Source organism: Symsagittifera roscoffensis, chromosome 3 (assembly GCF_963678635.1).
Source record: "Symsagittifera roscoffensis chromosome 3, txSymRosc1.1, whole genome shotgun sequence".
Lineage (NCBI taxonomy): Eukaryota > Metazoa > Xenacoelomorpha > Acoela > Convolutidae > Symsagittifera > Symsagittifera roscoffensis.
The window spans coordinates 58,789,831-58,813,902 of record NC_087064.1 but is presented as its reverse complement, the minus strand read 5'-3'; the positions used below and the strand labels follow the sequence as shown (position 1 = coordinate 58,813,902).

General features: G+C 33.8%; 1 protein-coding gene across 1 annotated transcript; it reads left to right on the top strand.

Annotated features, from left to right (window-relative positions):
- The first annotated feature begins 6,741 nt into the window (after positions 1–6,741).
- On the top strand, positions 6,742–14,144 carry LOC134842423 (uncharacterized). Its single transcript, XM_063858751.1, has 4 exons — positions 6,742–7,140; positions 8,373–8,624; positions 13,680–13,713; positions 13,789–14,144. Exons 1-4 carry the CDS (start codon positions 7,009–7,011, stop codon positions 14,082–14,084), a joined length of 714 nt encoding a protein of 237 aa, XP_063714821.1. The 5' UTR covers positions 6,742–7,008; the 3' UTR covers positions 14,085–14,144.
- Positions 14,145–24,072: the final 9,928 nt, after the last annotated feature.

Sequence of the window (24,072 nt, the reverse complement as noted above, 5' to 3'; positions counted from 1 at the left end):
AGGAGAGGAAGATCAACTGCTTTCTAAGTTAAATGACTTCTTCTCTGGCCGAAACTATAAGTAGTTTCAGCATTAAAATGTTCAGAAGTCTCTATAGTGGATAAGGATTGGTTAGTTCTAAATGTTTGGCAGTGATATTTATCAGATAATATAATTTGACAAAAATATTGGTTTCAAACTGATTCCAATACGAAAGCGCTCACTCGTGAATCTAATATCGCTGTTTATGCAAAGAACCCTTTTCTTTAAAAAATAAATTGAATGCTCTGAAAAACTTGATTTGCAGTTTTCGAAAATGCAACCAGTTGCCAACCCTGGGTTTCTAGAAAACAAATTTGGAACATATCTCTTTGATAAAATTTTTTTATTGATGATTTTATCTCGAAAATTTTATGTTTATAGGATCTGATACGGCAAAATTGGTTCTCGATCCTATGAATAAAAACCATACAATTGTATATCACAGTTGGTTGTCTTCTCTTAGAAATTATAGTTTCAAGTTTTCTTTTGAAAAGGATCGATATCACTGGCACGATGCCGAATGAAAAAAAAATGATATTAATTGGTAAGCAATTCTAGTTGGGTCTTAAGGGTTTCGATTAGAACTATTTCAAATCTGGTTAGAATTGCAGAAAACGATGAGGTAGAGCAAGTGAAGCGAATGGGTGTTTTGTTTCAAAAGAAGTTTGACAAAAAGTAAATCAATGAGTGAAATACGGTCTTCATTCTGTCTCTTAACAAAGAAAAATCACTTTTACCGCGCAAGCTTTTTGCGGTTTTTCTGAACAATCATACTATAAGAAAACAAATTCTTTCCATTTTTGGCCAAGCATTCAAACTATTGGCTATTTTTTGGTCTTCACGTCGGAGAATTTTTTAAAATCCAGAAAATACCATTATGTCGACAAAGTTTTCTAAAATCTGGTGGAACCTAACAAAAACATTTTACTTTTAAAAATATATCCAGAATTGGCGCGCTACTTTGGAATACTTATGTCAATTGAACACTTCATACACAGGAAAATCAAGTGGCAAAACCTGCGCGATAACAGCAAGATTTCGAGAGCTTAAACGTAGCTCTGAATAACACTTGCATGATATTCTCGGTCACGTAATTCTGAAGCTACCAACTACAAAGTAGCCTGCCTAGTCTTAGCTTATGTACAGTCAAACCAAACGCTCAAAATGGTTCACGTTCAGTTTTAGCATGAATTAACTTCTCGATTAATATACAAGTTTTAACAAGGGTTTACTAAAACTATTAAGACGTATAAATTTACAGAGTATGGTTTAATTCAGTCAAAATTTACAAAACTTAAATGTAAAGACAAAACTTAAACCTACGAAAAAATAAGTCTGCTTTAGACTCATTTGGTCGCACCAGATGAGTTTAGTTTTGGGATTACCTTCTCATAGAGTAGTTCTGAATAAGGCACATTGTCTGTTCGTCACGCTATCTAAGTTTTGGAAGGATAGACTCGTGCAACTTCGTACAAATTAATACCGATCCTGATATTACTCTTATGTTTTTTTATTTTCAATAGAACTAGTGTATACTGATTTCTTGCGAGGTATGAGGAGAGGAAGATCAACTACTTTCTAAGTTAAATAACTTCTTCTCTGGCTGAAATTATAAGTATCTTCAGCATTACAAATGTTCATAATTCTCTATAGTGGATAAGGATTGGTTAGTTCTAAATATTTGGCAGTGATATTTATCAGAGAATAGAATTTGATAAAAAATAATGGTGTCAAACTGATTCCAATACGAAAGCGCTCACTCGTGAATCAAATATTGCTGTTTAAGCAAAGAACCCATTTCTTTAAAAAATAATTTGAATGTTCTGAAAAACTTGATTTGCAGTTTTCGAAAATGCAATCAGCTGCCAACCCTGGGTTTCTAGAAAACAAAGTTGGAACATTTCTCATTGATAAAAAATTTTTATTGATGATTTTATCTCGAAAGATTTCATGTTTATAGGACCTGATACGGCAAAATTGGTTCTCGATCCTATGAATAAAAACCATACAATTGTATATCACAGTTGGTTGTCTTCTCTTAGAAATTATAGTTTCAAGTTTTCTTTTGAAAAAGATCGATATCACTGGCCCGATGCCGAATGAAAAAAAAATAAAATTAATTGGTAAGCCATTCTAGTTGGGTCTTGTGGGTTTCGATTAGAACTATTTCAAATCTGGTTAGGATTGCAAAAAACGATGAAGGTAGAGCAAGTGAAGCGAATGGGTGTTTTGTTTCAAAAGAAGTTTGACAAAAAGTAAATCAACGAGTGAAATACGGTCTTCATTCTGTCTCTTAACAAAAAAATCACTTTTACCGCGCAATTTTTTGCGGATTTTTTGAACAATCATACTATAAGAAAAAAAAATTCTTTCCATTTTTTGCCAAACATTCAAACTATTGGCTATTTTTCGGTCTAGACATCGGAGAAACTTTTAAGATCCAGAAAATACCATTATGTCGACAAGGTTTTCTAAAATCTGGTGGAACCTAACAAAAACAATCGACTTTTAAAAAGCTATCCAGAATTGTCGCACTAACTCAGAATGTTTATGTCAACTGAACACTTCATAAAAAAGGGAAAATCATGTGGCTAAATCGGCCCGATAACAGCAAGACTTGGACAGCTTAACAATAGCTCTGAATATTACTTGCATGATCTTCTCGGTCACGTAATTCTGAAGTTACCAACTACCAAGTAGCCTGTCTAGTCTTAGCATGTATACAGTCAAACCAAACGCTCAAACTGATTCACGTTCAGTATTAGCATGACTTAACTTCTGGAAACTTATACAAAGTTTAACAAGGTTTTACTGAAACCATTAAGACGGAAAAATTTACAAAGTCTGAGTTAATTCATTCAAAAGTTACAAAAATTAAATGTAAAAACAAAACGTAAACCTACGTAAAAATAGTTCGGCTTGAGACTTTGGTCGCACCAGATGAATTTAGTTTTGGGATGGCTTTCTCATAGAGTAATTCTGAATAGGGCATATTGTCTGTTCATCACGCTATCTAAACTTTGGATCGATAGACTGGTGCAACTTCGTGCAAATTAATACCGATCCTGATATTACTCTTATATTTTTTAGTCTCAATGGATCTAGTGTATACTGATATTTTTGCGAGGTATGAGGAGAGGAAGATCAACTGCTTTCTAAGTTAAATAACTTCTTCTCTGGCTGAAACTATAAGTAGTTTCAGCATTACAAATGTTCAGAAGTCTCTATAGTGGATAGGGATTGGTTAGTTCTAAATGTTTGGCAGTGATATTTATGAGAGAATATAATTTGATAAAAAATATTGGTTTCAAACTGATTCCAATACGAAAGCGCTCACTCGTGAATCAAATATTGCTGTTTAAGCAAAGAACCCTTTTCTTGAAAAATAATTTGAATGCTCTGAAAAACTTGATTTGCAGTTTTCGAAAATGCAACCAGTTGCCAACCCTGGGTTTCTAGAAAACAAATTTGGAACATATCTCTTTGATAAAAAATTTTTATTGATGATTTTATCTCGAAAAATTTTATGTTTATAGGATCTGATACGGCAAAATTGGTTCTCGATCCTAAAAATAAAAACCATACAATTGTATATCACAGTTGGTTGTCTTCTCATAGAAACTATAGTTTCAAGTTTTCTTTTGAAAAGGATCGATATCACTGGCCCGATGCCGAATGAAAAAATTAATAATTGCTAAGCTATTCTAGTTGGGTCTCCTGGAGTTCGATTCAAACTATTTCATATCTGGTTAGGATTGCAAAAAACGATGATGGTAGAGCAAGTGAAGCAAATTGGTGTTTTGTTTCTAAGGAAGTTTGACAAAAAGTAAATCAACGAGTGAAATACATTCTGGTTTAATTCAGTCAAAATTTACAAAACTTAAATGTAAAGACAAAAATTAAACCTACGAAAAAATATGTCTGCTTTACACTCATTTGGTCGCACCAGATGAGTTTAGTTTTGGGCTGACCTTCTCATAGAGTAGTTTTGAATAAGGCACATTGTCTGTTCGTCACGCTATCTAAATTTTGGAAGGATAGACTCGTGCAACTTCGTGCAAATTAATACCGATCCTGATATTACTCTTATGTTTTCTATTTTCAATAGATCTAGTGTATACTGATTTCTTGCGAGGTATGAGGAGAGGAAGATCAACTACTTTCTAAGTTAAATAACTTCTTCTCTGGCTGAAACTATAAGTATCTTCAGCATTACAAATGTTCATAAGTCTCTATAGTGGATAAGAATTGGTTAGTTCTAAATATTTGGCAGTGATATTTATCAGAGAATATAATTTGATAAAAAAATATTGGTTTCAAACTGATTCCAATACGAAAGCCATCACTCGTGAATCAAATATTGCTGTTTAAGCAAAGAACCCTTTTCTTTAAAAAATAATTTGAATGTTCTGAAAAACTTGATTTGCAGTTTTCGAAAATGCAATCAGCTGCCAACCCTGGGTTTCTAGAAAACAAAGTTGGAATCTTTCTCATTGATAAAAAAATTTTATTGATGATTTTATCTCGAAAAATTTCATGTTTATAGGACCTGATACGGCAAAATTGGTTCTCGATCCTATGAATAAATAAAAACCATACAATTGTATATCACAGTTGGTTGTCTTCTCTTAGAAATTATAGTTTCAAGGTTTCTTTTGAAAAGGATCGATATCACTGGCCCGATGCCGAATGAAAAAAATAATATTAATTGGTAAGCCATTCTAGTTGGGTCTTGTGGGTTTCGATTAGAACTATTTCAAATCTGGTTAGGATTGCAAAAAACGATGAGGGTAGAGCAAGTGAAGCGAATGGGTGTTTTGTTTCAAAAGAAATTTGACAAAAAGTAAATCAACGAGTGAAATACGGTCTTCATTCTGTCTCTTAACAAAAAAATCACTTTTACCGCGCAAGTTTTTTGCGGATGTTTTGAACAATTATATTATAAGAAAAAAAAATTCTTTCCATTTTTTGCCAGACATTCAAACTATTGGCTATTTTTCGGTCTAGACATCAGAGAAACTTTTAAGATCCAGAAAATACCATTATGTCGACAAGGTTTTCTAAAAACTGGTGGAACCTAACAAAAACAATCGACTTTTAAAAAGCTATCCAGAATTGTCGCACTAACTCAGAATTTTTATGTCAACTGAACACTTCATAAAAAAGGGAAAATCATGTGGCTAAATCGGCCCGATAACAGCAAGACTTGGACAGCTTAACAATAGCTCTGAATATTACTTGCATGATCTTCTCGGTCACGTAATTCTGAAGTTACCAACTACCAAGTAGCCTGTCTAGTCTTAGCATGTATACAGTCAAACCAAACGCTCAAACTGATTCACGTTCAGTATTAGCATGACTTAACTTCTGGAAACATATACAAAGTTTAACAAGGTTTTACGGAAACCATTAAGACGGAAAAATTTACAAGGTCTGAATTAACTCAATCAAAAGTTACAAAACTTAAATGTAAAGACAAAACGTAAACCTATGTAAAAATAGTTCGGCTTGAGACTTTGGTCGCACCAGATGAATTTAGTTTTGGGATGGCTTTCTCATAGAGTAATTCTGTATAGGGCACATTGTCTGTTCGTCACGCTATCTAAACTTTGGAAGGATAGACTGGTGCAACTTTGTGCAAATTAATACCGATCCTGATATTACTCTTATATTTTTTAGTCTCAATGGATCTAGTGTATACTGATATTCTTGCGAGGTATGAGGAGAGGAAGATCAACTGCTTTCTAAGTTAAATAACTTCTTCTCTGGCTGAAACTATAAGTAGTTTCAGCATTACAAATGTTCAGAAGTCTCTATAGTGGATAGGGATTGGTTAGTTCTAAATGTTTGGCAGTGATATTTATGAGAGAATATAATTTGATAAAAAATATTGGTTTCAAACTGATTCCAATACGAAAGCGCTCACTCGTGAATCAAATATTGCTGTTTAAGCAAAGAACCCTTTTCTTTAAAAAATAATTTGAATTCTCTGAAAAACTTGATTTGCAGTTTTCGAAAATGCAACCAGTTGCCAACCCTGGGTTTCTAGAAAACAAATTTGGAACATATCTCTTTGATAAAAAATTTTTATTGATGATTTTATCTCGAAAGATTTTATGTTTATAGGATCTGATACGGCAAAATTGGTTCTCGATCCTAAAAATAAAAACCATACAACTGTATATCACAGTTGGTTGTCTTCTCATAGAAACTATAGTTTCAAGTTTTCTTTTGAAAAGGATCGATATCACTGGCCCGATGCCGAATGAAAAAATTAATAATTGCTTAGCTATTCTAGTTGGGTCTCCTGGAGTTCGATTCAAACTATTTCATATCTGGTTAGGATTGCAAAAAACGATGATGGTAGAGCAAGTGAAGCAAATTGGTGTTTTGTTTCTAAGGAAGTTTGACAAAAAGTAAATCAACGAGTGAAATACATTCATCATTCTGTCCTATAAGAAAAAAATTGTTTTTCCATTAATTGCCAAACATTCAAACTATTGGTTTTTTTGGACCAGACATAGGAGAAACTTTTAAAACCCAAAAAGTTCAATTATGTCGACAAAGTTTTCTAAATTCTGGTGGAACCTAACAAAAACATTTGACTTTTAAAAAGCTATCCAGAATTGGCGCGCTACTTTGGAATACTTATGTCAATTGAACACTTCATACACAGGAAAAATCAAGTGGCACAACCTGCGCGATAACAGCAAGACTTCGAGAGCTTAAACGTAGCTCTGAATAACACTTGCATGATATTCTCGGTCACGTAATTCTGAAGCTACCAACTACAAAGTAGCCTGCCTAGTCTTAGCTTATGTACAGTCAAACCAAACGCTCAAAATGGTTCACGTTCAGTTTTAGCATGAATTAACCTCTCGATTTATATACAAGATTTAACAAGGGTTTACTGAAACTATTAAGACGTATAAATTCATAAAGTCTTTTATAATTCAATCAAAACTTACGATAGTTTGAAACCTAACTATGGCATCTGGTGCTTTGCATTGTCAGATTATAAACTTTTGGATGGAAATGGGCCACCCGCCCAACTTCGACTGGCTAATGCGAGATCCCCTGCCACATACTCCAGTCGATCAAATAACTAAAAAACTCAAGGTAGGTGTCAATTGAACTCTTTTCAATCACACTTCAAACACCCCATCTAAAAATACATGTTTGGTCAAATACATAACAATATTTGGTCAAATTCAGCGCCGGATAGAAAACGGGGCCCAGGGTCGTATCTAGGGTTTTCTCGAGGAAGGAGGGAGGGGCGATTGTCAGATATTTTTCAAAAAATGTGTCTACTTATTTCTTAGGTCGACCACTTTGATTTTCCGAGCACTCCCGGAAGACAATAGCGCCCAAATTTTGACAAAAATTGCGTTTTTTTGGCGCGCACTCCCCTTCAAATCAAGTATATATTGGCGCTAAAGGCGCGTCCTTTAGAAAATTTTAAGGATTGGTCGGCCTAAAATGGATGTCATAAAAAAATACCAAAGGGGGAACCTTTGGTTGGTGAGGGGGTCGAAAATCCCTGAGGGAAAGAGGGTACCCCCTTAATCCGCCCCTGACAGGACCTGCTGGCTCACTAACTGTTTAGCTTTGATGTTCAAGGCACCAAAAATATAACAAGAAAAGAAGAGACAAATTTTTTAATGATTGCTTTAATTATTTTCATATAAAAAGATCAAAAACTACATAATTTTTAAATTCCGAATCAAGAAATTAGAAAGAAAAGAAAGGGGGACCTGCTACTCCGAAAAACAGCTACCTTTAGCCAAACTTTTGGAGAAAAAATTTCTATTACAAATAAATTTTTGGAATTTGGTGAAAAAATTTAGAAAAAAAAACCTGAAAACCTCGGTATCTCGAAAAAGAGTGAAGTTGTATATGAGTTAGAGTCAGTTTAATTTTTTAATCTGACCACGTAAAAGGAAAAGTTTTAGGCAAGAAGTAAGAAAATTTTGGGGAGATCAAGTGTAGCATCGTATTGATTCCTCTTGTTCGCGATTCGAGATTCCAAAAAAAAATTGATTGTCGCAATGCCAACAAAAACGGTATGAAATTTTTTGGTTTATCATGGTCGAATATTTAATTTTCAGACCAACTCATTTAAAACCAACTTTTGTTGTAAGCGTCGATTAATCTGCTATTAACTAGCTTTTAACTAAAGATTTTAATAGCAACCCCTGAAAATCTTCTTCCTCCACTATATTCCGGTACTTTTCCGGTACTTCCGGGAAAACAAAAATCGAAACAATAAGAAAAATTTTGCGATTGTTATGCAACAAATTGCAGTTTTTTGGAAAGGAGATCATGTTTTCATCATCCAATGGAATTATTAGGAGCTACAGAAACTCGGAGGAATAACACTAAAACAGAATCCCGACGATGATTCAAAATTGGACGACCACAGCCCAATAACTGAAATGCAGCCATTCTCGGCAGCTCCCACCCCCTTCTACGTCAAGACAAGTGACAAAGAGGGCGGATTGTGTTATTGGGCGAGTTGTGCTCTGTCTGCTATTGGCATATTCTTCCTCGTTCCAACAACCACCATCACTATTTATACATGCTTCGGAGCTGAACACGAACAGGTGAGAGAGTCGTTGAAACTCTTTTTTTTTCAAGTTAGGTTAGTTTTTTTTCTATTTGATCATGCTTCATGAAATGAAAAGGTCACTATAGTGGTATCTAGGGATTTATAAGAGCTTTAGTTAACAAATGGTCATGTGGTAATTGATTACCGGGGGTTGAGGTCAGCTAGCAGACTTCCAGACAGTCACGACGCTTGTCAACCCAACCCACAAATTCTCAAAAGCGAACAGGGTTTAAGTACCCGAGTCGAGATTTTTCACCTAAATTGAAGCAAGATTTGAGCGGTTTGAGCGGTTTTTTAGACAATTACGGTCAAAATCTTGCTTCAAAATGAGCGGTTTGAGCGGTTTTTGAACGGTTTATCTAAAAAAACCGCTCAAAAACCGCGCAAGATTTGGACTGTTTTGAGCGGTTTATCTAAAAAAACCGCTCGAAAACCGCGCAAGATTTGAGCGGTTTTTTTAGATAAACCGCTCAAAACCGTTCAGATCTTGCGCGGTTTTTGAGCAGTTTTTTTTTAGATAAACCGCTCAAAACCGTTCAAATTTTGCGCGGTTTTTGAGCGGTTTTTTTAGATAAACCGCTCAAAACCGTTCAAATCTTGAGCGGTTTTTTTTTTAGATAAACCGTTCAAAAACCGCTCAAACCGCTCATTGTTAAGCAAGATTTGAGCGGTTTGAGCGGTTTTTCCGAAAAAAACGCCCAAACCGCCCCAAACCGCTCAAACCGCTCAAATCTTGCTGAAAAACCGCTCAAACCGCTCATATCTTGAGCGGTTTTTGAGCGGGATCTCGACCCGGGTAGCAAATGTCTGGTCGTAAAGCCGAGAAAGTCGCGGTTTCGGTCGCGAAAGTCTGGGGATACCAAGTTTTGGTCGCGAAAACCTGAACATTTATTGGTTCGAGTTTGTTTGCAGAATACAGGTCATATTGTTGAAAAGACCTAAATATAAAGCTGTTCAAGTCGCAATAACGCATGAATCGCAATAACGCAAGGACGCAAGGAGCATTCAGTCGCAATAACGCAATAAAGTCGCAATAACATTCAGTCGCAATAAAGTCGCAGTAACGCAAGGAACATTCAGTCGCAATAACGCATTATTTGCGCATTCAGATACCTATATAAGATCTTAAAAATTACCGATTGGCGTTTTCGAACCGCAAAAGTTTCTACTCAGAGGAAGCAAAACTTTTGGTAATTCAGTTTTGACAAAACTATGAATTTTAGACTGATCATATTAAAATTTAAGTGTTACAATTTGAGTCGAGGATGGAGTTAATAACACAAATTAGCTGCCTCCATTCAATTTGGAACAATTTTCTAGTGCGGGATAAATTATAACAAGAATGCTCGTATCAGGGCGAAGCCCTGAATGTTCCGACTGCCTTTTAAGGTTTACGGAGCAGTATATTAACATTAAAAAATTAAATGTAATAAAATAAAACGAAAATTTTTTTCTTCTAAAATTCGAACTTTTTTTATAAATGTAATCTCCCCACACGCAATAATAAGTACAAAACGATAGAATTTGCTCCTTGTAACAAATAAATTATGGCAAAAAAATTTCTTTGAACCAATTTGGAACGATTTCTAAGACGGATTAAATCTCCGCAAACGCGGTAATAGAGCAAATTAAATTGCGCGTTAATTGTCCCAAATTGGCCAAAATGCCAATCTTTTACCCCCATGATTTTATGAAAAGTGATCACAGGTGAAATATCTTTTCAAGTTTAAGCTCAGGACAACAATACTTTTTGAATGATATAGAAAAAATTCCGTCAAAAATGGCTAGTTAAAAAGTCGAAATTTGTCTGAAGAAAAAAAAACCCATCCCGAGCACAAATATTCCGCTACTAACGTATCGAAAGTCGGAACAAAAAGAGCAGTTTAGGCAGACTCGAGGCCAGGGCAGAACAAAAATTAATTTGACAATAAAAGTTTAAATTGCAATTAATTGGAACAACCAAAAGTTAAATTGCAATTGATTGTACTATAAATTGCACGCACAAATCATCATTCTTTTTAACAACTTTTTTTAACGAGTTCGTTGTCCCAATATTTTTTGTTGGTTTTCAGAAATAACTGCGTTTCAAGATTATGCGGCATCAAACTTTGCCGAATATTAGAATATGCATATTCGGCAGCACTGAAAAATCTTTCAAGCAAATTTGAAGTCGGAATCAAAAAACGCGAATCCATATATTGTGGTTGCTATTGCGAAGTTCCACAGACAATTCTTCTCTTCTGAAAAATACTAGCTGCAAAGTACCTCTCAGTTTCAAGGTTTTGAGGGTCTTCACGCTACGGTGTCAATGAAATTTTCAAATTCTTGTTGTTCTTTTTCTTCTTCGGAAAGAGCTTCCGTTAAAGGGGTGTGCAGAAACAGCTATATGGGTGTGCAGACCCATCTGGGACACTGCAGATCAAGCGGTCGATCCATCGAGTGAGCAGCGCTTAGTAAAATTGGTCTGAATAAGAAAACCAACCCGAGCATAATATATATAAACAAAAAGTCGAAAGTTTTTCTTCGAAAGTCGGAAAAACAATGATACAGTAGGGAGACGATAGACTTCGTGATCAGTTAATTGATCTTACATTATCAGCCAAAATAGGCGTTTTTACGACTGATATTGTATAATTGGCAAACAAAAATTCAGCCCGCAGAAAATCAAAAGCAACAATTGTACAATTGTATGAGAATTTCGGTCGGAAAATAGTCACGCCGGTGCAAAAAAAACACTCTTTTTTCAGTGGTGCAAGTATGGAACTACCCATCTTGGCTGTGACCTGTCTGTACTGCTCGAAAAAACCTTAAAAATTCTATAATGCAGGAAAGTCTGAAAACGTCTAACCTCTTGTCTTACTCGTTTTAAAGGAATATGTTAGTTTGATCCAAAACATTTTTAAAACTAAAGTGTGGGGGTTTTTTATATTCAGATGGATTTTTAAAACTTTTTCCCTCAAATAATTTCATAAAGTTATTCTACTTTTTGAGTAAAAATATTATAAAACTTGTGATTCTTCACAGCAGAATTTGCAAAATTTTTATTATTATAGGCTGATAAAACAATTGATTGTTACTTCTACAAACCTAACTATCATCAGTCCCCACTCCCCATTTTCTACAAAACGACAAAAATTAGAATAAAAAAATTAAAACATATATTTATATAAATGAATATTTATTCTGAACACAAAATACTCTCACTTGTTTGTCTGAAAATTAATTTTGGACCAATTTTTTTTCCTTAGAGTGAGGTAGGAAGGAGGTTTTTAGCTAGATCTTAAGCTATTATCATCAACCAATCAGAATCAAGCAATTTACATGCAACACACCGAAAGTTTTTTCCAAATAAAAAGGTGAAAAGAAGATATAAACTTAGCTTAGATAGGGGAAGAATGTTAACTTGATCCATAAATTTTTCAGAGAAAATACACAGCAAAACATTTCCAGAGTTTTTGCAAAGGCTTTTTGTTTTTGTGTTGTTAATATTTATCGAGTTCATATTTTCTCTTTTTAGTACTCAAACAATTGAAAAAGCGTTCAATATTTAGACTTATGGAAAACTTGAAAGTGCTTCTAAAAAAATGGTCGTAAAAATAAATCATTTGGTTGTATTATTAGGATACAAGCTGTTAGATATCTCCTTTCGTAGTTTGTATTTAGCGTAAGGGGTGATAAATTGAAAACAAGGTTGCTCGTATCAGGGCAAAACCCTCCTAAATCTTCTTCCGATTGAGTTCGAAAAAAGGACGACAGTTTTTTTTTAAAATGAAAGGAAAAATCTAAATTTGTTTTGAGGTTATTTTTGAAAAAAATCTCGGTCTCTCTATTTAAATTGAAGTTATTTGTTGTTCCGATTTTTGATGAAAACTGAGGAATATATACGCTCGGAGTAGTTTTTATACAGACTTTTTTTTGCAAAACTCTGGTCCCTCGGGGGACAAACTGCACACCATTACAGTTTCGTGCCATGAGTATGGCTAAAACGGCTTGTTTTATTGTCCCGCACTACATAGTCATTCAAAATTGAATTGAGGCAGCTCATTGATTTTATTAAATCCAAGCTCAATTTGTCACACTTAATTTTTGTTATTGTCAGCCTAAAAATCATAGTTTCGACAAAATTTAATTTACCAAATTATCTGAGAACAATTAAAGGGCAGTCAGAACATTCAAGGCTTTACTTTGTTTCGCATATAGCGAAGTAGTAACCCGGGTTGACCAAAAATGTAAGCCATACAATTTTCATATATGGAAAAACGATAATCATACACTTTTCATGCAATTCCATAAGTACAGAAATTAAAATATGCAATTCCATAGGTCTATGATTAGTGATTTTTTTATATGTGGAAATTGTAAGACTAGCATTTTCCCATAAACCAAACAAAAATGATTATTTTAAATTTAACTTCTCAAAATTTTTGGAGTGTATTCGTGACCTAACACTTGTGACAAAAACCATGGTGTACTCACAACTAGAGTCAGCAAAGGTTTGATCGTCTTGCATTTACAATGCATGGAAAACGACCTGAATTGTATAAGATTTTTTAGAGTTTTTGATAAAAAAATTTGAGCAAAAAGGAAAAAGAATTCAACATAAGTGTGCAATTTTTTTTGGAAAATGTTTGTTTCATTACAAAATTCAATTTGCGGTTAAAAAAACAATTTTTGGGGCAATTTCAGAAATTCCATATAAGTTTCTTTTTTATTTAGTACGATACACCGATTTTTATGACAAAACAAGAAAAAAATTCTTTCAAAAATCGATGACACCAATTTAGCAAAATGTATGGAATTTGTATGGCTAGTACTTTTTCATAGACTTAGTATATGGAATTGTATGATTAGCATTTTTGGTCTATGGAGGTCAACCCGGAAAATAGACAAAATAGGTCGCCTCAATACTTTGAAACAATTTCTAAAACCGATTATTAGCATGAAACCTATCGCGAGTTTATAAACCCAAATCGGCCGACTAGACAATCTTGAAACCCCATAACATCGCGCTGATATACGAGCAGTCTTGTTTTAGTATATTATTGTTTAGGTGACAGTTGATATATCTCGCAAGAATAAAAAAGGTAAGTGAAAGCGTGTTAATCAATAGATCAAACTATTTTCAACTTGTTTAAATTTTTTGCTGACTTTCCTTTCAGAGAAAATAAGCGCCTCGTCAAAAAATGTATCTCTTCACCTTCCTCCTTTGTTTGGCGCAAACCCACAATATTTCACTCAAGGATCCTTGTTCTTCAAAAACGAGAAGCAATTGGACGAATGGTGCTGCAAGCATAATCTGCCGCGAGGCCGACTGTTGGACTTGGATACGGCTTTCAAGCTGGCCAAATTGTTTTTCAGTAAACACCATTCGAATCAATGGGCTCCTTGGACTGATAAAGATGTGAATGCGATGTTTAAAGCAATTGGACTCAATGACGAATTCTTCCAAATTTGATCAGATCTAAAGAAATATTGTTAATAGTTTATTCAATATTTGGTAGAAACGTTTCGTACGTTTGCTACAAGTGAAATATGTTTCTTAATCAAGTTATTTTGACACTCGTAGGTATTGTAAACAACATCACGCTAAAAATTGAGACATACCTGAAGCCAATAGTGGCGGGATCTAAGATTTTTTTTAGGTCAGTTAACTTGATTTTCTCAGATCTCTTAAATCATACAAACACTATGTTGACAAAACTTTCTGCGCCGTTTCTCGGTCATTTTGCGCGCTTTTCGAAGGTTTTGACCAAGAATTTGCGTGCCCCATCCCCCCATCAAAATTAGTATACATTGGCGCCAAAGGTGCCTTTAAAAAGTTAAGGGTCGGTCGGCCGAAAATAGATGCCGTAGAATAGCACCAAAGGTGTGACCCTTGGGGTCACAAAGTAGTGGGATTCTTGGGGGGATTACGTTTGCACTCCTCACCCCCCCCCCACTGAATCTGCCCCTATATTCAGTTCAAGCTTCCACAAACACCAAACGATATGGCAAATGAGCTACTGCGCCAGATCGTACATTCGGTAGTCGTTCTGAAAACGTTATTTTACGTGAAAAAGTGAACTATCTGCTCAATGTTTTGACAAAAAGAATCCAAAAGCAGAAAGTATAACCTCAAAAACATACTTTTTACTGTTTTTGGGCTGACTTATACGAAGATAACCATTTAAGCTCAGCAAAATGCTTTCTAATTTTAAATAAAAAACCCAGTAACAGTTATTGATTAATTGAAAATTTATTTATTTTTATAAGTGGTGATTGATAAACGCTGGCTTTCTGCGTGTTTTGAAGCACGAGTTTTCAAAACATGACAAGAGTTTCAAAATATGGAACGCGCAAAACTGTAAGAAGTTGAAAAAGTGATGGCTTTTGTGCCTAAAGTGAAATGAAGGCAATTAGAAAACAGCTGTCAGAACAATAAAATTAATTTATTATTAACTCAACAAAGGAACTCATTGTAACTGGGAAAATGTTTTAAAAGTTTGTAAAATAAATTATCTCTAAACCTTTTCACGCTTCAAATTGTTCTAACTAATTGGTATCTAAAATCTTCTAAAAACGCATCTGACCCTTATCTTGAGTCTACACCTTAAATTGACCCCGACCTTCAAACTTGAGCAAGAGCACAAGTTCGAATGTTTTCTTTTCTTCAGGCTGAGAACACATTTTGACATAAATTATATTCAACTAACATTTTGTGCATCTAAAATCAAAACCGCAGAAACAGCAAGCAGAATAATTTGATGGATATTCAAAAAACGCCATATCTGCAAACTGTCATATCTTGAAGTAGAATCGTATCAAAATAACGTAAATTACATCGGAAAGACGTAACAATTTCAGAACAACAGTGAAAATATGTTGTTATGTTGCGTAACAACACTATTTTTAGGCTTTTTTGAATGGTATTTTTTCAGTTTGTTGGTTTTTTGCCTTCAGTAGTTTTCAAATTGACAGGTAATTTAAACCCATACAGCCATTTTTGGATACTTCTTTCCGGAGCTTTGCCAAAAATAATTTCATCAATATAGTCGCGCTTTTGTGAATACTTTTGAAGCCTCAATAGCAAGGGTAAAAACAGCCAGCAAATCCAAAAGTCGATATCAAAACTTCTCGACGCAAAGAGTTCTAGATGAAAAAAATGTGTTGAAAATGTACAAAACTGAATTATGGAAAATTGTTCAAAACAAGTGTTTAAATTACTTATTATATACCTTGATTTTTATCACTGAAAAATAACTAGAACTAACCAATCATGATCCATTACTAAAACTTATGATAAATTGTAAGGCTGAAACTATTTATAGTTTCAGCCAGAGAAAAATATATTACAGCTTAGAAATCAGTATATACTAGATCTATTGAGACTAGGAGATATAAGAGTAAGATTAGGATTGGTATTAGACTAAGAAATTACACGAATCTATTCGGCCGAAAATAAGATGGCGTGACGAACAGACAGTGTATCTTATCCGAAAATAATCTGTGAGAAGGCCACCCCGGACCTAAACTCAATTATACTCAGACATGCCTGCAAAAACCTACTAACAGCTCCTCTGAGATTCACAAGAGCCACAATAAAAAACTTGCTCATAAAAAAATGTACATTTTTTAATAACTCACTCACTGAAAACATAAAAATTATTTCTTTTCTTAATATTAAAGCAATTTGTGAAAAATCAAAAGCGGGTAGCTGAAAAACTCAGTATAGAAACAGAAGTATTGAACCGGGAAAAATCAAACAGGGAAATGTTTGGACTACTCTGTAACAAACCCGAATCTTATTTTGGCTATAGAACTTGAGTTTAGTAAAAAAGAAAACTAAATTTGGAAGCTTTATTTAGCGCTTCTCTGACAAAAACACTTTCAAAAATATTCAAAATTTTTAGTGCAAAAAATGAAAATTTTTTTTAAAAATTTGTTAATGCAGAGCGTAAATAGCCTTTTTTTAGCAAATGAATTAAAATTGAGCTCAAAAATCAAAATTATAACCGCGAAAAATCCAAATTGGGCCGGAATATTTTTGAGATTTTTTCCTGAAAAAAAAACGAAAACAAAAACAACATGGCCTTAATAATTGTCTTGGTTTCGTTCACTGACACTTGAAAAAACGAAACTACGAAATCTCAAAAAAATTAGTGTAAATAACTTAATTTTGATAATCATTCAAATTTTCAGTGATATCTGATAGGAAATGGAAATGTTTCTATGATTGAGTCAGTATCTAAAGGATGTTTTGGCTGCGGAGTACGGTCTATCAATTCTGTCAAAAAACTCAAGTTTCCCATGATTATTGTGTCTATAAGCATCCGCCTGATGCTTGCATTGCTCATGTAAATGCCTAAAGATTCGTAGTAGTCTCGAAATTTGAAGTTTCCGCTGCTACTCTTAATAAAAGAAATAGCTGCAGCAGGTATTCCGTATGAATGGGCAACTGCCAAACCTTCTAAACATGATGTTAAAACCTTTTCGCATTTGGTGATATTTCTTAGAAGGTTATTCACGTTATTTTCGAAATCTCTGGAATCGGTGGTAACACAAATAAGTTTTATATGCTCATTGTTTTTGGTGAGAATTGATTCGATATATTCAAGATCGGATTGTTGCGGTATCACACAAATTGAATGTTCAGGGCTTAAGTCTCTTGGAAATATTTTTGATATTAGAAAATGTTGATTTTTGTGATAGTAAAAATATATTTTGTCATCTAAACAATACTGACGTCCAGGTCTCACATGTGGAAAGGGATGACAACATCAGAATTTCTGACAATTGCCACTTTGGCCGAGCTGAAACAGTCAATGGTTGATTTATGCAGTGTTATTAAAGCGTAAGCGGTAACTTATTCAGGCTCAAAAATTACTTTAACATGATTGGATCCAGTCAATCTCGTCTTATTAATTGAGCCGGTCTATTTGAACTCATTAGAACCAATCGTCGAATGCCGTATATTAAATTTTTTACATTGCGAAAAGGGGCTGATTCTTAATGAAAAATCTGAACGAAAACCCAATTTTTTTTAAACGACTATTGAAAATGGAGCGGAAATTTGTATTCGGGGTTTTTTCTTTTTTGTTGTTTTCCACGCAAAATCAGGTACCACAAATAAACATCGAACTGAGTCAAACGATTAATGATAAAAAAAAAACTTTTTCAGACGTGAACAAAAACTGGTTTAAAATTTTAGTCACATTACGAGCGAGTAAAACGATCAAATAACGTTCGTGATATATAAAAACTAGCCAATTTTATTTTGGCTATAGAACTTGAGTTTAGTAAAAAAGAAAACTAAATTTGGAAGCTTTATTTAGCGCTTCTCTGACAAAAACACTTTCAAAAATATTCAAAATTTTTAGTGCAAAAAATGAAAAAAGTTTTTAAAAATTTGTTAATGCAGAGCGTAAATAGCCTTTTTTTAGCAAATGAATTAAAATAGAGCTCAAAAATCAAAATTATAGCCGCGAAAAATCCAAATTGTGCCGGAATATTTTTGAGAGTTTTTCCTGAAAAAAAAAACGAAAACAAAAACAACATGGCCTTAATAATTGTCTTGGTTTCGTTCACTGACACTTGAAAAAATGAAACTACGAAATCCCAAAAAAAATAGTGTAAATAACTTAATTTTGAAAATCATTCAAGTTTTCAGTGATATCTGATAGGAAATGGAAATGTTTCTATGATTGAGTCAGTATCTAAAGGATGTTTTGGCTGCGGAGTACGGTCTATCAATTCTGTCAAAAAACTCAAGTTTCCCATGATTATTGTGTCTATAAGCATCCGCCTGATGCTTGCATTGCTCATGTAAATGCCTAAAGATTCGTAGTAGTCTCGAAATTTGAAGTTTCCGCTGCTACTCTTAATAAAAGAAATAGCTGCAGCAGGTATTCCGTATGAATGGGCAACTGCCAAACCTTCTAAACATGATGTTAAAACCTTTTCGCATTTGGTGATATTTCTTAGAAGGTTATTCACGTTATTTTCGAAATCTCTGGAATCGGTGGTAACACAAATAAGTTTTATATGCTCATTGTTTTTGGTGAGAATTGATTCGATATATTCAAGATCGGATTGTTGCGGTATCACACAAATTGAATGTTCAGGGCTTAAGTCTCTTGGAAATATTTTTGATATTAGAAAATGTTGATTTTTGTGATAGTAAAAATATATTTTGTCATCTAAACAATACTGACGTCCAGGTCTCACATGTGGAAAGGGATGACAACATCAGAATTTCTGACAATTGCCACTTTGGCCGAGCTGAAACAGTCAATGGTTGATTTATGCAGTGTTATTAAAGCGTAAGCGGTAACTTATTCAGGCTCAAAAATTACTTTAACATGATTGGATCCAGTCAATCTCGTCTTATTAATTGAGCCGGTCTATTTGAACTCATTAGAACCAATCGTCGAATGCCGTATATTATATTTTTTACATTGCGAAAAGGGGCTGAGTCTTAATGAAAAATCTGAACGAAAACCCAATTTTTTTTAAACGACTATTGAAAATGGAGCGGAAATTTATATTCGGGGTTTTTTCTTTTTTGTTGTTTTCCACGCAAAATCAGGTACCACAAATAAACATCGAACTGAGTCAAACGATTAATGATAAAAAAAAACTTTTTCAGACGTGAACAAAAACTGGTTTAAAATTTTAGTCACATTACGAGCGAGTAAAACAATCAAATAACGTTCGTGATATATAAAAACTAGCCAATTTTATTTTGGCTATAGAACTTGAGTTTAGTAAAAAAGAAAACTAAATTTGGAAGCTTTATTTAGCGCTTCTCTGACAAAAACACTTTCAAAAATATTCAAAATTTTTAGTGCAAAAAATGAAAAAAGTTTTTAAAAATTTGTTAATGCAGAGCGTAAATAGCCTTTTTTTAGCAAATGAATTAAAATAGAGCTCAAAAATCAAAATTATAGCCGCGAAAAATCCAAATTGTGCCGGAATATTTTTGAGAGTTTTTCCTGAAAAAAAAAAACGAAAACAAAAACAACATGGCCTTAATAATTGTCTTGGTTTCGTTCACTGACACTTGAAAAAATGAAACTACGAAATCCCAAAAAAAATAGTGTAAATAACTTAATTTTGAAAATCATTCAAGTTTTCAGTGATATCTGATAGGAAATGGAAATGTTTCTATGATTGAGTCAGTATCTAAAGGATGTTTTGGCTGCGGAGTACGGTCTATCAATTCTGTCAAAAAACTCAAGTTTCCCATGATTATTGTGTCTATAAGCATCCGCCTGATGCTTGCATTGCTCATGTAAATGCCTAAAGATTCGTAGTAGTCTCGAAATTTGAAGTTTCCGCTGCTACTCTTAATAAAAGAAATAGCTGCAGCAGGTATTCCGTATGAATGGGCAACTGCCAAACCTTCTAAACATGATGTTAAAACCTTTTCGCATTTGGTGATATTTCTTAGAAGGTTATTCACGTTATTTTCGAAATCTCTGGAATCGGTGGTAACACAAATAAGTTTTATATGCTCATTGTTTTTGGTGAGAATTGATTCGATATATTCAAGATCGGATTGTTGCGGTATCACACAAATTGAATGTTCAGGGCTTAAGTCTCTTGGAAATATTTTTGATATTAGAAAATGTTGATTTTTGTGATAGTAAAAATATATTTTGTCATCTAAACAATACTGACGTCCAGGTCTCACATGTGGAAAGGGATGACAACATCAGAATTTCTGACAATTGCCACTTTGGCCGAGCTGAAACAGTCAATGGTTGATTTATGCAGTGTTATTAAAGCGTAAGCGGTAACTTATTCAGGCTCAAAAATTACTTTAACATGATTGGATCCAGTCAATCTCGTCTTATTAATTGAGCCGGTCTATTTGAACTCATTAGAACCAATCGTCGAATGCCGTATATTATATTTTTTACATTGCGAAAAGGGGCTGAGTCTTAATGAAAAATCTGAACGAAAACCCAATTTTTTTTAAACGACTATTGAAAATGGAGCGGAAATTTATATTCGGGGTTTTTTCTTTTTTGTTGTTTTCCACGCAAAATCAGGTACCACAAATAAACATCGAACTGAGTCAAACGATTAATGATAAAAAAAAAACTTTTTCAGACGTGAACAAAAACTGGTTTAAAATTTTAGTCACATTACGAGCGAGTAAAACAATCAAATAACGTTCGTGATATATAAAAACTAGCCAATTTTATTTTGGCTATAGAACTTGAGTTTAGTAAAAAAGAAAACTAAATTTGGAAGCTTTATTTAGCGCTTCTCTGACAAAAACACTTTCAAAAATATTCAAAATTTTTAGTGCAAAAAATGAAAAAAGTTTTTAAAAATTTGTTAATGCAGAGCGTAAATAGCCTCTTTTTAGCAAATGAATTAAAATAGAGCTCAAAAATCAAAATTATAACCGCGAAAAATCCAAATTGTGCCGGAATATTTTTGAGAGTTTTTCCTGAAAAAAAAACGAAAACAAAAACAACATGGCCTTAATAATTGTCTAGGTTTCGTTCACTGACACTTGAAAAAATGAAACTACGAAATCTCAAAAAAAATAGTGTAAATAACTTAATTTTGAAAATCATTCAAGTTTTCAGTGATATCTGATAGGAAATGGAAATGTTTCTATGATTGAGTCAGTATCTAAAGGATGTTTTGGCTGCGGAGTACGGTCTATCAATTCTGTCAAAAAACTCAAGTTTCCCATGATTATTGTGTCTATAAGCATCCGCCTGATGCTTGCATTGCTCATGTAAATGCCTAAAGATTCGTAGTAGTCTCGAAATTTGAAGTTTCCGCTGCTACTCTTAATAAAAGAAATAGCTGCAGCAGGTATTCCGTATGAATGGGCAACTGCCAAACCTTCTAAACATGATGTTAAAACCTTTTCGCATTTGGTGATATTTCTTAGAAGGTTATTCACGTTATTTTCGAAATCTCTGGAATCGGTGGTAACACAAATAAGTTTTATATGCTCATTGTTTTTGGTGAGAATTGATTCGATATATTCAAGATCGGATTGTTGCGGTATCACACAAATTGAATGTTCAGGGCTTAAGTCTCTTGGAAATATTTTTGATATTAGAAAATGTTGATTTTTGTGATAGTAAAAATATATTTTGTCATCTAAACAATACTGACGTCCAGGGCTCACATGTGGAAAGGGATGACAACATCAGAATTTCTGACAATTGCCACTTTGGCCGAGCTGAAACAGTCAATGGTTGATTTATGCAGTGTTATTAAAGCGTAAGCGGTAACTTATTCAGGCTCAAAAATTACTTTAACATGATTGGATCCAGTCAATCTCGTCTTATTAATTGATCCGGTCTATTTGAACTCATTAGAACCAATCGTCGAATGCCGTATATTAAATTTTTTACATTGCGAAAAGGGGCTGATTCTTAATGAAAAATCTGAACGAAAACCCAATTTTTTTTAAACGACTATTGAAAATGGAGCGGAAATTTGTATTCGGGGTTTTTTCTTTTTTGTTGTTTTCCACGCAAAATCAGGTACCACAAATAAACATCGAACTGAGTCAAACGATTAATGATAAAAAAAAACTTTTTCAGACGTGAACAAAAACTGGTTTAAAATTTTAGTCACATTACGAGCGAGTAAAACGATCAAATAACGTTCGTGATATATAAAAACTAGCCAATTTTATTTTGGCTATAGAACTTGAGTTTAGTAAAAAAAGAAAACTAAATTTGGAAGCTTTATTTAGCGCTTCTCTGACAAAAACACTTTCAAAAATATTCAAAATTTTTAGTGCAAAAAATGAAAAAAGTTTTTAAAAATTTGTTAATGCAGAGCGTAAATAGCCTTTTTTTAGCAAATGAATTAAAATAGAGCTCAAAAATCAAAATTATAACCGCGAAAAATCCAAATTGTGCCGGAATATTTTTGAGATTTTTTCCTGAAAAAATAAAACGAAAACAAAAACAACATGGCCTTAATAATTGTCTTGGTTTCGTTCACTGACACTTGAAAAAACGAAACTACGAAATCTCAAAAAAATTAGTGTAAATAACTTAATTTTGAAAATCATTCAAGTTTTCAGTGATATCTGATAGGAAATGGAAATGTTTCTATGATTGAGTCAGTATCTAAAGGATGTTTTGGCTGCGGAGTACGGTCTATCAATTCTGTCAAAAAACTCAAGTTTCCCATGATTATTGTGTCTATAAGCATCCGCCTGATGCTTGCATTGCTCATGTAAATGCCTAAAGATTCGTAGTAGTCTCGAAATTTGAAGTTCCCGCTGCTACTCTTAGTATAAGAAATAGCTGCAGCAGGTATTCCGTACGAATGGGCAACAGCCAAACCTTCTAAACATGATGTTAAAACCTTTTCGCATTTGGTGATATTTCTTAGAAAGTTCTTCACGTTATTTTCGAAATATCTGGAATCGGTGGTAACACGAATAAGTTTTATATGCTCATTGTTTTTGGTGAGAATTGATTCGATATATTCAAGATCGGATTGTTGCGGTATCACACAAATTGAATGTTCAGGGCTTAAGTCTCTGGGAAATATTTTTGATATTAGAAGCAAGGGATTTTTTGAAACGTAAGGAAACTGTCCTGTAATAGCGAGAGTGGCAACTTGAGTTTCGGGTCCCATTACACTGAAAATTTTGTGGTTCACATTATTCAGCTTACTCCAGAGAAGTTTCTTAAACCCATCTAAATTTTCAAAGCCAGACGCCCAAGTGTACCATGGTTTTTTAACGTCCAATATGGCTAGCTGAAGCTCATTTCCTAGTCCATGTAAGGAAGGTGTTGTTTTGAGAGAAGAGTTTGTGGTTTTTATCGTTTTCTTGCCATTTAAGTTCTCAATTAAAAGTTGTCCGAATAAACTGCTCCATTTCGATTGGCTATGGTTAGATCCTTCAGGTTCTGAATTGTAATAATAAATCAACTTTTGGTTCTTGGTGGCTCTAATTCCGTAACTTTTAATTTCACTCAAGGTGTACGATGGTTTTGTTACATGATTAATTACTGAATGAAAAAGCAAATACTTTATTTCCGATTTTTGAGCATAATGTCCGATATCGAGACCAATTTTCTCAGCTTTTTCTAAATCCGTTTTGGAATGTAAAAGCAGCAAAAGTGCGCAACATATAAACCGACTTTGGTTTTCAGCTTCTAATGCGGTTTCAAAAACTGCAAGACAGTAAGACCAAGTCGCATTTTCAAATCGGGTGAAATAATATCTTTCCCAAATATAGTTCTGAGCAAAAACTTGCATTTTATGTGCAGAAACTATGCCCTTGGGTAATTTTGCTGCAGAATCCAGCAGAACTTCGGTAAGATTGTCTTTTTGAGAAACATTTGACAATGACTTATCGTGAGTATAACTTTTAGCCAAAAAGAACAAAATTAGCATAAATATAAGCATGTACCTTTTTCTGAATTTTTTGAGATACAGAATGTAAATCTTTTTACTTGTGG